Raw genomic sequence first — 14,521 nt, 5'->3', positions numbered from 1 at the left:
TAAAAATTCAAGCTAGTGCTTTCAAAAAGTTATGGAGTTGTAGGGACCACAGGAGTAGTTTGCTGTAGTACACTGCTAGCTATATTGAATTTTTTTTAGAAGAGCGTTGAGTCGGTATGCTTTAGTTGAGTTTTTTCTTTTCTTTTCTATTTTTTTATAGTGATGGTGTTTGATATAGTATTTGATTCAATTCCAATTCAATTCTGAAATTTTTCATTTATATGGTAAACAGCGCGTTTTATCTGTGCTTTTGTGTTAATACGTTAACGATTCTCAGTTTTGATCCATTTTCTATTCAGTAATATCTGCATTAATAATACTGTAGTTTGTATTAACAGGCTCAAACCATGTGCTGTTTGAAATTCTCATAGGAAGGCTTATACGTTGTTTGATTATACATGCTTACTAAATAACTTAAGGAATTCACAACGTACAATAGAATATAAATTAAATTATACTTTAATAAATATTTCCAATATTTCGGCAACATCACGTTGCCATCTTCACAGGAATTTAAAATAAAGACACGTGCACGCAGGCACTACACACAGGAAATGAGGAAGAAATATGAACCCATGGCTGTCTTCTCTACAAACAAATAGAGGGGACAGCCACGGGTTCACCACTCTCCCCTCCCTTGGCCAACTTTTTTATGGAGACTTTTGAAGAGAAAGCCTTAAACTCTGCCCCACAAAAACCAACCATATGGCTTTGCTATGTTGATGTGTTAGCTATTTGGCCACATGGCTCTGAGACACTCCTCTCCTTCTTAACACACTTAAACAACCAACACAACAAAATCAAGTTCACCCTGGAAAAAGAGGAAAACAATAGCCTCCCGTTCCTAGACACACCAGTCACCCGCCAACCTGATGGAACATTGGTTTTCTCAGTTTATAGAAGACCCACCCACAGAGGCAGATAATTCCACCAATAACCCCCCTCTCCTTACAACATTATGGAGTTAAGACACTATACAACAGGGCTAAACTAATCTGTTCAAATGACAATGCCCTAACCACATCCTCAACACTTTTTCAGCCAATGGCTATCCCCGCAAAAAATTTAAACGAATAACCCCCCCCCCCTCTTCACAACAAGAATTACTCTAAATTCATCACCATTCCCTACATCTGAGGCACCTCGGAAAAAATTACCAAAATCTTAAAAAAAAAACATGACCTGACCATATAGAAAATTGGCACCCTCATCTGCTCCACAAAAGACCAACCACTTCCCCTAGACCTACCTGGTGTATACCAGGTCCCTTGCAGCTGTAAGCTGTCCTACTTTGGCCAAACAGGCAGGACAGCAAATATCAGAATTTCAGAACAGAAGGACTACATCCGTTTCAACCAGTACAGCCACTCTGGTCTTACAGACCATGCTCTGGATACACGCCACACAATATGGTGGAAGAAAGTTACAGTAATACACCGTAGCAAATTCAAATTTGAAATACTTTTCATGGAATCAGTTTCAGCCATAAAAAACATGCCAAGCCTCAACAAATTTGGTTGCATGTGACTGCCCCAAATTTGGAAGACATACATACATCAGATCTTCAGCCCAACGGCCAAGAATACCTACATGGCCCACTAGGGAACACCATCAGGACTTTTAGAAAAAATAATAGCTTCCTCGCTTCTTCCTCATTTACTGTGTGTGGTGCTTGTGTGTACGTGTCTTTATTTTAAGTTCCTGTGAAGATGGCAATGTGATGTTGCCAAAATATTGGAAACATTTATTAAAGTTTAATTTAATTTATATTCTATTGTACGTTGTGAATTCCTTATGTTATTTAGTAAGTGCTGTTTGAAAGTGGTAAAAATAATGAGTCATTACCAACTCCCCTCCCTTATAAAGAATGCAGGTGGTGAGCCGATCTTCACCACTATTCAAGATGATATTTATTGTAAAGTGAGAAAAATGCTGGTAGACGACTAGATAATGCAAATAAAATATTAACATGCATATAAAAATCTATATGGTAAAGAGCTAACATTACTTTGGTTAGATATAAGCTAAAGACTTCATAAACATTTCATACTTTTCCTTCATACATCAGCTATTTTAAATAAACTATATAATACTTCCAAACTCAATCAAAACAGTAACAATAAGTTAAATGTACTGAGTTAGAAATGTTTCTTGAAAGGTTTTCAGCCTTTGTATTAGCATTTCTAATTTTTCCACTCTTTCCAGAAATGCAATTCTGAAACAAAATGAAACCAATAAATGAAACAATGCAAAATAACAATGAAATTTATATGCATTATAAAAAACACACACATTTTCAGAGATTCCAATCACTGAGACAATTATTTCAGCACATATTCATAGTTAAATTAAGATAAATTAGTTTAATTCCAGTTAAGCTGATACACAAATATTTAACATTACCTTATCTCATTCTTATTGCAGAAAACAAGCTAAGTTCACAAACAGAAGAATATGTACTCCATTACCTGTCAGTCCTAGGCATTTTACATGCTAGAACAACAGTAACAAATGTGGAGAAAAGGGGATAAATTACACTGCAAAACACAATTCTTATCCTATACCGAATTCTATAGATTTTTCTTATTTTGGCAGAGAAAGTAATACAATGTTTTTTTCAGAAAACTACATTAATAATGCAGTAGAACTGGTCATATTGCATAAAAATATAACTATTTTTATGAAAAGATGAATTGCAAGTACAAAATGCAAACAGATAGAGGGACCCCCCCCCACCTCTATTTGCCAATTTTTACATGGAAAATTTTGAATAATGAGTCATAGAATCAGCCCACTTCAACAAACCTATTTGACTTAAGATATGAAGACAATGTGTTCTCTGCTGTTTTATTTTTTATTTTATATATATATAAATATATATATACACACACACACACATAGAGAGAAGAGGTAAGGAATAAGAAAAGTCTCACACTGACTATGTTACTGTTGACAGTGATGTTTTTTCCCTGGTGTAGGACACCAGAATGTACAGAGGATTTGAAATTGGAAGTGATCACTATTTAGTCTTCAGCAGGATAAAATTGAATTTCATACTGAAAAGAATAAAATAACATGTAAGAAAGTTGTAAAGCGAATAAAAGTTGAGCAGCTCTCAGATGTGAACTGTAGACTTGCTACTGAATCTCCAAAGTTTGCAGATTCAGTAGCAAGCCTTGAAGAAAACCCTGATTGATTGAGCCAGAGAGGCATGTGGTGAGGTTGTCTGCAAGGATAGAAAAATCAGAACTCCATGGTGGACATAGGAAGTTAAAGAGGCAGTGAAGGAAAAGAAGAAAGCATATCAAAAGTTCCTGGAAAATAAGTCGGCTTGTGCTCTTAGAGAATACAGAGACAAATGTAAGAAAGTGAAACACTGTGTAAAACTAGCTAAACAAAAGTCATGGGAGGACTTTGGCAAGAACATAGAAAATAAATATCAAGAAGGTGGCAAGAAAGTGCTGTAAAAGGAGGTAGAGATGATAAAGGGGACATGAAAACGGGAAAAAAAGATATCCTTGAAGTATGGAGTAATTACTTCGAAAAATTGCTAAATGAAACAAGAAGTGATAGCACAGTGATAAAAAACACTCAACAGGGATGCAGTCAGGAATACATACTTGAAGTGAAAAATGCCATCAAAGGTCTGAAATGTGGAAAGGCAGCAGGAATAGATGATATTAGACAAGAAATGCTCAAGTATGGAGGTATAAAAGTCTCACAGTGGCTGCACTGCATAGTTTAGAGGGCCTGGACAGACAGACGAATTCCGGTTGATTGGAGTAGAGTTCTCATAGTTCCCATATATATAAAAAGGGAAATAAAACTGAATGTGAGAATTACAGAGGTATTTCCCTACTGAGTGTTCCTGGTAAGATTTATGCAAGTATATTTGAGAAACAGTTGAGAAGAATTGTGGAAGTAAAGCTTGGTGAAGAACAAGCTGGATTCAGGCCAAATAGAGGCTGTCAGGATCAGATCTTCACTTTACGACAAATAGTGGAGAAATCATGGGAATATAACAAAGATCTGTATTTAAGTTTTGTCGATCTGGAAAAGGCATATGACAAGTTTCCAAGAGAGACGCTATTCAATACGCTTCAGTTATATGGTGTCAATGGTGAATTATATCAAACAATACTTAGTCTGTATCTGAGTTGTAAGTCAGCAGTTAGAATTGAAGTACAGGAAGATGGTTTAATGTTAAATCTGACAAGACAAGGATGTACATTATACCCTCTGTTATTTATATGGATCACATTAAGAAGGAAAGTGAGATTAAACATGATATCAAAATTGGAGATGTTAATGTCAGCTCTTTGCTTTATGTGGACGATGTTATAATTTTAAATAAATCTGCTACAAGTCTGCAAGATTCCCTGCTTAAATTGAATAACTATTGTAATAGATATGGTATGAAGGTCAGCAATAAAAAGACAAAGACAATGAAAAAAGGCAGTATCATTGAAAATGTCAACTGCATTGTGAACGGAGAACCTGTGGAACAATTTCAGTGAAATGTGAAACATTTCAGCTACTTAGGCATGATTAGTAGTGAAGATGGTAAATTAAATATGGAAATATACAACAGGATCAACAAAGTTGGTATGGTAGGAAGTCAATTGAATAAATTCATGTGGAATAAGAGAGAAATTAGTCAGAATATTAAATTAGCTGTAAACAAGAGTGTCCAAACCAGTGTTAACTTATCGATCTGAGAGCTGGGTCAGAAGTAAAACACTTGACCAAAGACTAGAGACCGCAGATATGAGAGTCCTGAGAAAGATTAGAGGCGTGAACAGATGGCATCAATGGCAATATCATATTAAAAAAAACGAGGATATTAGGAAAGAACTTGACATTGTCAGCATCCAGGAATGCGTGAGCAGAGCTAATCTAAGGTGGTATGGTCACTTAAACAGAATGGGCAAGGAAAGATTAGCAAAACAAGTGTTCTGTGCCAGGTTGGCAGGAAAATGATCCAGAGGAAGATCAAGATATAGCTACGGTACAAAGTGCCTTAGACGCTACAAATATAACATCTGATAATGTTGGAGTCTTGACAAGTAACAGACTGATTTGGAGGAAAATTGTAGATAGGAAGTTAGTAATGATGTAAATTTTTCATGTAGTACTATCATATCCTGTACGCCCCTTGAGGGTACATGGCAGGAATTTGATGATGATGATAAATATATATATCGATACCATACTCGAGAGGCCAAGGAACCTATAAGCACATCTGTGCCACATATGGAGTACAGATGAGGACTGAGATAGAAAGGTTTAGTAGTTTTTTTTAAGAGTTGCAGGTTGTAGTTGTTTGGGAATAAATTCCCATAGAATTACCTGTCAGTCCTAGGCATGTTACATGCTAGAACAATAGTAACAAATGTGGAGAAAAGGAGATAAATTACACTACAAAACACAATTCTTATCCTATACTGAATTCTATAGATTTTTCTGTATTTTGTATAAAAATTACACACAGGCAGATGCATTCACAACTCCCCCCCCCCTCCTCTCAACAATATGGCATCATTAAAACTGTAACCGATAAAGCCTAAAATCTTTGTTTCAGTAGAACCTCACTTTCAACAGAACTCAACTACATACACTAACTTTCTATTTCATGGCTACAGTTCCTAGTGAATTAAAAAAAAATTATCAATCCTCTCTCTCTAATTCACGACCTTGCCAGAAGGATTTTAGGAATGCCACCATCTCCTATGTTCAGGATACATCCAAAAAAGGCCAGGTCCCCTAAAGAAATACAACCTCAGCACGGCTTTGAAGTCCCACCTGAAACTTGCTACCTTACCCATTCCACTAAAGATAAGCTCCTTCCTCTCTCAGTTCCTGGAGTATATAAAGTTCCCTGTTACTGCAAGTTGGCACTTTGGATGGACAGGTGGATCAGCTACCATCCACAAAAAGTATGAAAAAGATGAACACAAAAAATACATCTGCAAACACAACTATAGTCAGTCTGATCTTGCAGACCATGCATTAGATACTATTCAGAGGATCATCTGGAAAAAAATACCATGCTCTATCACAGTATATTTAGAAAATAAAGTTTTTGGAATCTGCAACTGCTCTCAGAAATCAACTGAATTTAAATAAATATGGATACAAGAAACTTTCCAAAATTTGGGAACCATTAATCCTCAGATATCTCAATTTACAAATGAGACCTTCTACTTATGCCCCATCTAGACAGGACTAATCTTATATCAATATGCATTTTTGGAAATTATGGAGACATCTACTGCTGCACCTGTAACTTATCGTACATTGGTGAAACAGGATGGACAATCCCTATACGCAAGAAAGAACACATTAGACATATTAAATATAACCATTATGGTGAAGCAGGCCTCTCAGACCATGCACTTAACACCTTACATCAAATCAACTGGAAAAGCACCTGCTCCTTACACTGCACAAAAACATGGTACGAAAGAAAATTTAAAGAATCCTGCGAAATCCTGATAAACCACCCAAATATCAACAATAAAGATAGTATGAAAATTCTAAGGATCTGGATGGCACACATTCAGCCAACCTAATATGAAAGATTCAACATAAGTCAGGACTCTAGCCAATCTGCTAGTATTAGAAACCTTTCCACTCCAACTGGCTGGAATGATGTTAATATATGTATATAGTAGACAACACAAATAATAGGACTCTAGCGTTGATGTATAATTTTTTTTTTTTCCCACCAGAGGTCAGGCCAACAATTATGGTGGCGGTTAGTCAGTGTCTTTAACGGAACCAGTATGATTGTAGTATAGCTTGTTTCTTGTGTATATTTGTACGCTCCAGAAGATGACCTTGACATAAAGGTCAAAACGTCGAATTGTAAAATTTTAGCAATATTAAACTAAAGTTTTTATTCAAACACGGTAGCTGTCTCCATAATTTCCAAAAATGCATTCGGATCACCGTGCAAGCCTAAAAGAAAGGACTTATATCAATATGTTTCAGTTACTATCGTGTTGCTTTTGAGCGTGTTTGTGTTTGTTAGTCTTTACTCCTTGAATGTGAATGAGATAAAATACTGGAAGAATTAATAATTTTTAATCCTTTTTCAGTGCTGTTCGTACTGTTAAACTGTGAATGAAATTATTATGTATATTATGTTCTTCATTCACATTTAACATAACCTATTATATATTAAGCATGACTTGTTTAAAAATTATTTGTTAATCCCTTGCTTAAGAATTATTTTTCATGTATTATTCCTGAATTTCATCAGCTATTATTTGATTAAATAATTTTAATGTATATTTTACTATTGGAAGGACTCAGTGATAAATATCATTTATCTTATTTACTTTATTCCTTCAATAATATTATGAGAAATTATATGTATATAATTTAATACACCTTATATATATACTGTAACATATTTTTTATTATTGTTAATTGAAAATGAAATGAAAGAGAAAGTTAAGTAACTGTAATATTTTTATTGTTTTTCATTACTCAATGTAAAAGTATAGCCTTATGTAAGGTTAACGCGAATGTTTATGTTTTGTTCATTGCCATGGAGAGAGAAATAAAATGGAACGCGCGTGGGTAGACCGTGAGCTTCGATAACGGGGAGAGAAGAAAGATATATGAGTAGTAATATAGATGGAGAAAAGAAAGAGTTTTTGAAGGGGAAAAAGGAAGGATATAAGCAAGGGGGGTGAAAGTAAATAAAAAGGACTGAAGGGCAGGAATTCAAGAGAGTAGTATTTAAAAGTGTGCTAAGACGAAGTGAAAACTTATAGATAGCTGAAAGTAAAGTCAGCAGTGGCATTAATAAGAATTAGGTGCCGTAATCAGATAATTGAAGGACTGAAAGGTTAATGAAGGATTCAGAATAGATCCAGTTAGCTTAGAATTACTACTCATTTTCTATATTGCTTTTAGGAAGAATTGTACGGAGCTTAATTTGTTGCGAAGTAGTAAGCAAGGATATCAATCTGCCCTATAGTTGCCGTCGAGAATTGTGGAGCAGGACAAATAATAGTCTAGTTATGACCTTGAAGAATTCTTTTTATATGTGTTCCATAAGTGTAATAAAAATTAATTTGAAGATGTACTCACATCAAATCTGACGTGCTGAAGATTAATTCCGGTAAGGACAGTCATATTTTATTTGTTTCTGTGTATGAAGACTTGAATGATAGTTCCATTTGCTCATTCTAACATTTACTGTGGCATATCACCGAAGTTAGAAATAATCTGCCTTGAAATAATATCTGCCGTGTTTAATGATATGATAAGTGCCAGCTGAGAGTTAAGTGTGGAGTATAACTGAGAAATATGAGCATACTTATTGAACAAGAAATTCTGTTGTATTAATCTGAGTAAGGAATCTTGTAATTGAGAGAACTGTGAAACGTGTATGTGAAGATTTTGAAGACTGAATTAATATGAATGATTTAACCCGATGTACTAACTTAATTGTAATGTCTCATTTTAGAAGTGGAATTCATGTATTTATCATATAGCCTTATATTAAATGTTTTGTTTTATTAATTTCAATACTGTGTTTGCCTGATTCTTTTTTATTGCACCGTTCATAAATAATTTGAATCTTGCGGGAGCCTCAAGTGAAAAATATTAAATTCGGCCTGAATGAGTAAGGAGACTGCTAATTTAATTGAAAATTGATTCTACTAATTTATATAGACTGATCTAAATATAGGGTGGCGCAGTATAAATATAAATTTCCCTACATTTGGATTAGTGATCAATTAGCAATTAATTGATTTTATTAATAAAAGTACGTTACAACAAAATGGCAGATTCGAAACTAGGATGTACGTTCTAACAGTACTCCATTAAACCATGAACATGAAAGGATCATTATGTTCATAAACATTTTTGTTCTAGGATTGAGGACTGCTTCACTAAATGATTCTCTAGCATAAGGGTTCTCAACCTATGGTATGTATACTCCATTGGGGATAACGTGATAAAATTTTTGGGAGTACGTCATAAGAGCTTAAAAGTCACCAGATCTAGTAACAAAGTTGCTAAGACTAATAGTGATTAATTTCTGAGAACTGAGTGACAAGCGTAACGCTGTAGTTCATATCTATACATGTTTGTTAAATTGTTTATGTCACTCTTTCTGTGTGCTGATATATGTAATTTATAAATACAAAATTTAATGTATATATACACATATTTTATTTTATTCCCATTGTTATACTATAACTATAGTTTTATCTATTTATTCAAGGGGTATGCCAGTTACATATTTACTGGGGAGGGGAGGGGGAGCATAAAAGGTTGAGAACCACTGCTCTAGCAGATTCAAAAAAGTTTGAAGAAAATCATTAATTCCCTGAATAAAAAGAGTGAAGTATTTATTTATTTATTTATTTTTGAGTAAATAAATTCCTAAGGTTATGCAAGAGTTAAAGTAAAAGAAGACATTTATTGGTTAGGACTCATAAGGTACTAATTCTGAAAAAAAAAAAGACATGGGTGGCCTTTAAGTCAGTTTTAGTAGCATAAAGTTTAACAATCATGTTAAAATTGTGAATGACACTTTAAGGAGCTAAAAATCAATGGGCTGTGGTATATTGTTAAAGTACATTTCCTTGATTCACATTTAGATTTCTTTCTGCCTAACAAAGATGAATAAACAATGCGCATAGTGAAAGATTCTATAAGGACATGGAAAATATGGATAAGCAGTATTTAATTGCTTTCCATGGAAAATGAAATTCCAATATACGGGGTAATGAATAGGTGGAGCTCTAAAGTGTTTACAAATGGAAAGCATCAGAAATTTTTTAATTCTTCTAATTTTAATAATTATGCTTTAGAATTTTTTTGGGGTGCTTAAGGGTCAAAGCTGTGTAACTGAGAGGAGACCTCCACATAGCCTTTAAAGGAATGCAGAGAACCGACCAGGGCTTCTGACCTAATGTCCAATCCTCACCTTCTCGTGGTGCACCCTGTTGGGTATCTACTTGGATACTGATCGAACGAGGATGGGCTGGCAATTTGGGATTTAGCTGACCAAATTGTATTCTTATTGGTTAAACCAAAATATAGAATGATGGTACAAGATGACAAAATTTCATGCTGGCTGGGGCGTCGCCCGGTTAAACGAGGCCCGCGTTGTTTTCGCCAGGGAACAGTGAACAGCGAAAAGTCAGCTACTGGAACAAATCTGAAAATAAACCCCAACTCAACATCACCAGAGTTAAAGATCGGTACTATCAACGTAAGAAGCGTGAATGGAAAAGAAATGGAGCTAGCTGAGGAATTAGATAAGTACCAGATCGACATAATAGGGGTGACTGAAACAAAAAATACAAAAACTGGTGAGATCTTTCTGAGCAATAAATACTAAATGTTATATTCAGGCAATGACAATCAAGGAAAAGCAGGAGTAGCCATAGTATTCAACACAAAATACGAGGCTAATCTTCTTGAATGGCACTCAGTCTCAAGTAGAGTAATGTGGGCAAATATGAGAATGGGGAACTGGACAATGAGACTTATTTGTGCCTATGGTCCCACAGAAGGTTCTACTAAGGTAGAAGTGGAGGAATTTTTTGATGGTTTAGAGAGAGCAACTGACACAATGAAAAATGAAAAGTTGGTCCTTGTTGGGGATCTAAATAGCAGAGTACGAAATGATTGTGAGACATACAAAAATATTTTGGGAAAATTTGGAGAAAAGGGCAAAGCTAATAATAATGGCAAATATCTGTTGGATTTCTGCTCAGGACATGGACTGGTTATTACTAACACCATGCTCCAACATAAAAATGTGCACAAATTCACATGGAGAGAAGAGGCAAGGAATAAGAAAAGTCTCATTGACTATGTTATTGTTGATAGTGATGTTTTCTCCCTGGTGCAGGCCATCAGAGTGTACAGAGGATTTGAAATTGGAAGTGATTACTATTTAGTCATGAGCAGGATAAAATTGAATTTCATATTGAAAAGCATAACATGTAAGAAAGTTTTAAAGTGAATAAAAGTTGAACAGCTCTCAGGTGTGAACTGTAGACTAAAATACACAAACATTATTCAAAAAAAAAAAAAAAATGAAAGAGTTTGAGAACAGGAACTACACCTTGGAGATTCAGTGTCAAGCCTTGAAGAAAACTCTGATGATTCAGCCAGTGGGGCATGTGGTGAGGTTGTTTGCAAGGAGAGAAAAATCAGAACTCCATGATGGACACAGGAAGTTAAAGAGGCAGTGAAGGAAAAGAAGGAAAGCATATCAAAAGTTCCTGGCAAATAAATCTGTTTGTGCTATTAGAGAATATAGAGACAAATACAAGAATGCTAAACACTGTGTAAAACTAGCTAAACAAAAGTCACGGGAGGACTTTGGCAAGAATATAGAAAATAAATATCAAGAAGGTGGCAAAATATTCTGGAGGTTGTTGAAGAAGCTTAAGAATGGAGGAAAGAGTGCTATAAAAGGAATTAGAGATGATAAAGGTGACATGAAAACGGGAGAAAAAGATATCCTTGAAGTATGGAGTAATTACTTTGAAAAACTGCTAAATGAAACAAGCAGTGATGACAGCACAGTGGTAAAAAACACTGACCAGGCATGCAGTCAGGAATACATATCCATACTTGAAGTAGAAAAAGCCATCAAAGGCTTGAAATGTGGAAAGGCAGCAGGAGTAGATGATATTCGCCCAGAAATGCTGAAGTATGGTGGTATAAGAGTCTTACAGTGGCTGCACTGCATAGTTCAGAAAGCCTGGAGAGAGGGACGAATTCCCGATGATTGGAGTAGAGCTCTCATAGTACCCATATATAAAAAGGGAAATAAAACTGCATGTGAGAATTACAGAGGTATTTCCCTACTGAGTGTTCCTGGCAAGATCTATGCAAGTATACTTGAGAAACGGTTGAGAAGAATTGTGGAATAAAAGCTTGGTGAAGAACAAGCTGGATTCATGCCAAATAGAGGCTGTAAGGATCAGATCTTCACTTTACGACATATAGTCTAGAAAGCATGGGAATATAAAAAAGATCTGTATTTAAGTTTTGTCGATCTGGAAAAGGCATATGACAAGGTGCCAAGAGAGAAGCTATTCAATACCCTGCAGTTATATGGTGTCAATGGGGCATTATATCAAGCAATACTTAGTCTTTATTTGAGTTGTAAATCAGCAGTTAGAATTGAAGGAAGTACAGGAAGATGAATTGATGTTTAATCTGGTGTGAGTCAAGGATGTACATTATCCCCTCTGTTATTCATTATCTATATGGATCACATTATGAAGGAAAGTGGTATTAAACATGATGTCAAAATTGGAGATGTTAATGTCAGCTCTTTGCTTTATGCTGATGATGTTATACTTCTAAATAAATCCGCTACAAGTCTGCAAGATTCTCTGACTAAATTGAATAACTGTTGTAATAGATATGGTATGAAGGTCAGCATTAAAAAGACAAAGACAATGAAAATAGGCAGAATCATTGAAAATGTCAACTGTGTTGTGAATGGAGAACCTGTGGAACAAGGAAAACATTTCAGCTACTTAGGCACGATTTTTAGTGAAGATGGTAAATTAAATATAGAAACAGACAACAGAATCAGGAAAGCTGGTATGGTGGGAAGTCAATTGAATAAATTCATATGGAATAAGAGAGAAATTAGTCGGAACACTAAATTAGCTGTATACAAGACAGTGTTCAAACCAGTTTTAACTTATGGATCTGAGAGCTGGGTCAGAAGTAAAACACGACCAAAGACTAGAGACCACAGATATGAGAGTCCTGAGAAAGATTATAGGCGTGAACAGATGGCATCAATGGCAGTATCATATTAAAAACGAGGATATTAGGAAAGAACTTGACATTGTTAGCATCTAGGAATAAGTGAGCAGAGCTAATCTCAGGTGGTATGGTCACTTAAACAGAATGGGCGAAGAAAGATTAGCATAACAAGTGTTCTCTGCTAGGTTGGCAGCAAAACGACCCAGAGGAAGACGACCTGCAAAACGACCCACAGATATGAGAGTCCTGAGAAAGATTATAGGCGTGAACAGATGGCATCAATGGTAGTATCATATTAAAAACGAGGATATTAGGAAAGAACTTGACATTGTCAGCATCCAGGAATGCGTGAGCAGAGCTAATCTCAGGTGGTATGGTCACTTAAACAGAATGGGCGAAGAAAGATTAGCAAAACAAGTGTTCTCTGCCAGGTTGCAGCAAAACGACCCAGAGGAAGACCAAGATATAGGTGGATTGATACAGTACAAAGTGCTTTAGACGATAGAAATATAAGATCTGATAATGTTGGAGTGTTGACAAGTAACAGACTGATTTGGAGGAAAATTGTAGATAGGAAATTAATAATGATGTAATTTTTTTCATGTAGTACTATCATATCCTGTACACCTCTTGAGGGTACATGGCAGGAATTTGATGATGATGATGATGATGATAGAATTTATTTAAATTTCATGTATATAAGTCAGGAAATTCTGAAATAGTTTTGAATTTGATGCATCTGAGTTTATAAAAATCACCACATTTAGCTTAAAAGATTTTTAAAAAAATGCTTTTAAATTTATTGTGCAGTGTTATCAACTTAATGCTCAATAAGGACAAATTATGTCTTCTATAAAGTTACTCTTATCTGCAGTGGCAATGTCCTACTTTGGACCCTAGTTAGCCATTATTATTATTATTATTCAGGACTACCATGGAGTTACATTTTAGGAGACCTATCTGAAACAACACCTTCCCAGAATTAATCCTATAAATACTTCCAAAATATTATCCTTTTTCTTCTATCCACAAAACTCTATAGTTTGCATACCCCAGTCTATCCTTATAACCAACATTGTATAATGCTAATTTAATTTTAGTCATCCAGGTCACTTCATCCCCCTTCAAATTCCTGTGACCAGACTGGAGCACAATAATCTAGTTGTGGTCAGATTAGTGTTTTATACAATCAACTTTTCTCTCTGGCTCCTGGTCAACATCATTCTCAGTATTACAGCAATCCTCTGGGTTACTTTCACCATCTTTGCAACAGGATCCCAAGCTTCTAATTTCTATCAACCATAACCACAAGACTCCTTGCCTCCTCTAGTATAGTTCCACCGTGAAGCATCCCTTTGGTGGGCTACAAATTTTAAGAATATACACTTAGATGCATTAAATACTTTATTCATTTGCTCACCTATTCACATCCTCATCATTATATCATCTGTAAACAACTGAACATCATCCAGCAGTCCACCAACAACATCACTGATATAACAGTTAAACAGCAATGGTCATAGTACTGAGCTGTGTGTAACCCCACTTTTGACCTTCATTTTGTTTAATGCTGCAACCCAGTATGCAAATCTCTCTGATATCTTTCAGGCAGACAATTTCCAATCCAGTTCACTAACCTGATACCTAAGGATATTTTGCAACTTAAATAAGAGCATATCATGTGGCAAAGAAAGAAAAAACAAAAACAGCATATGGCATTCCCATCATGAGTGCTCTTGTTATTTTA

The 14,521-nt window shown here is 35.3% G+C and overlaps 1 protein-coding gene across 3 annotated transcripts in view; it reads right to left on the bottom strand.

Annotated features, from left to right (window-relative positions):
- Positions 1-1,740: 1,740 nt before the first annotated feature.
- LOC150093718 (alanine aminotransferase 1-like) overlaps positions 1,741-14,521 on the bottom strand; it is a 193,286-nt gene continuing 180,505 nt past the window's right edge. For all 3 annotated transcript variants that reach the window (XM_090413040.1, XM_090413043.1, XM_090413042.1), the window contains one exon: positions 1,741-2,215. In XM_090413040.1, the coding sequence (XP_090269166.1) occupies positions 2,125-2,215 (91 nt within the window). In that variant the 3' untranslated portion in view covers positions 1,741-2,124. The remainder of the gene's footprint in view (positions 2,216-14,521) is intronic.

This window comes from Typopeltis vanoorti, chromosome 23 (assembly GCF_054136105.1).
Source record: "Typopeltis vanoorti isolate ZY-2024b chromosome 23, IOZ_Tvanoo_1.0, whole genome shotgun sequence".
Taxonomy (NCBI): domain Eukaryota; kingdom Metazoa; phylum Arthropoda; class Arachnida; order Uropygi; family Thelyphonidae; genus Typopeltis; species Typopeltis vanoorti.
The sequence above is the reverse complement of the archived record's forward strand: the minus strand, read 5'-3'. Positions and strand labels throughout refer to the sequence as shown.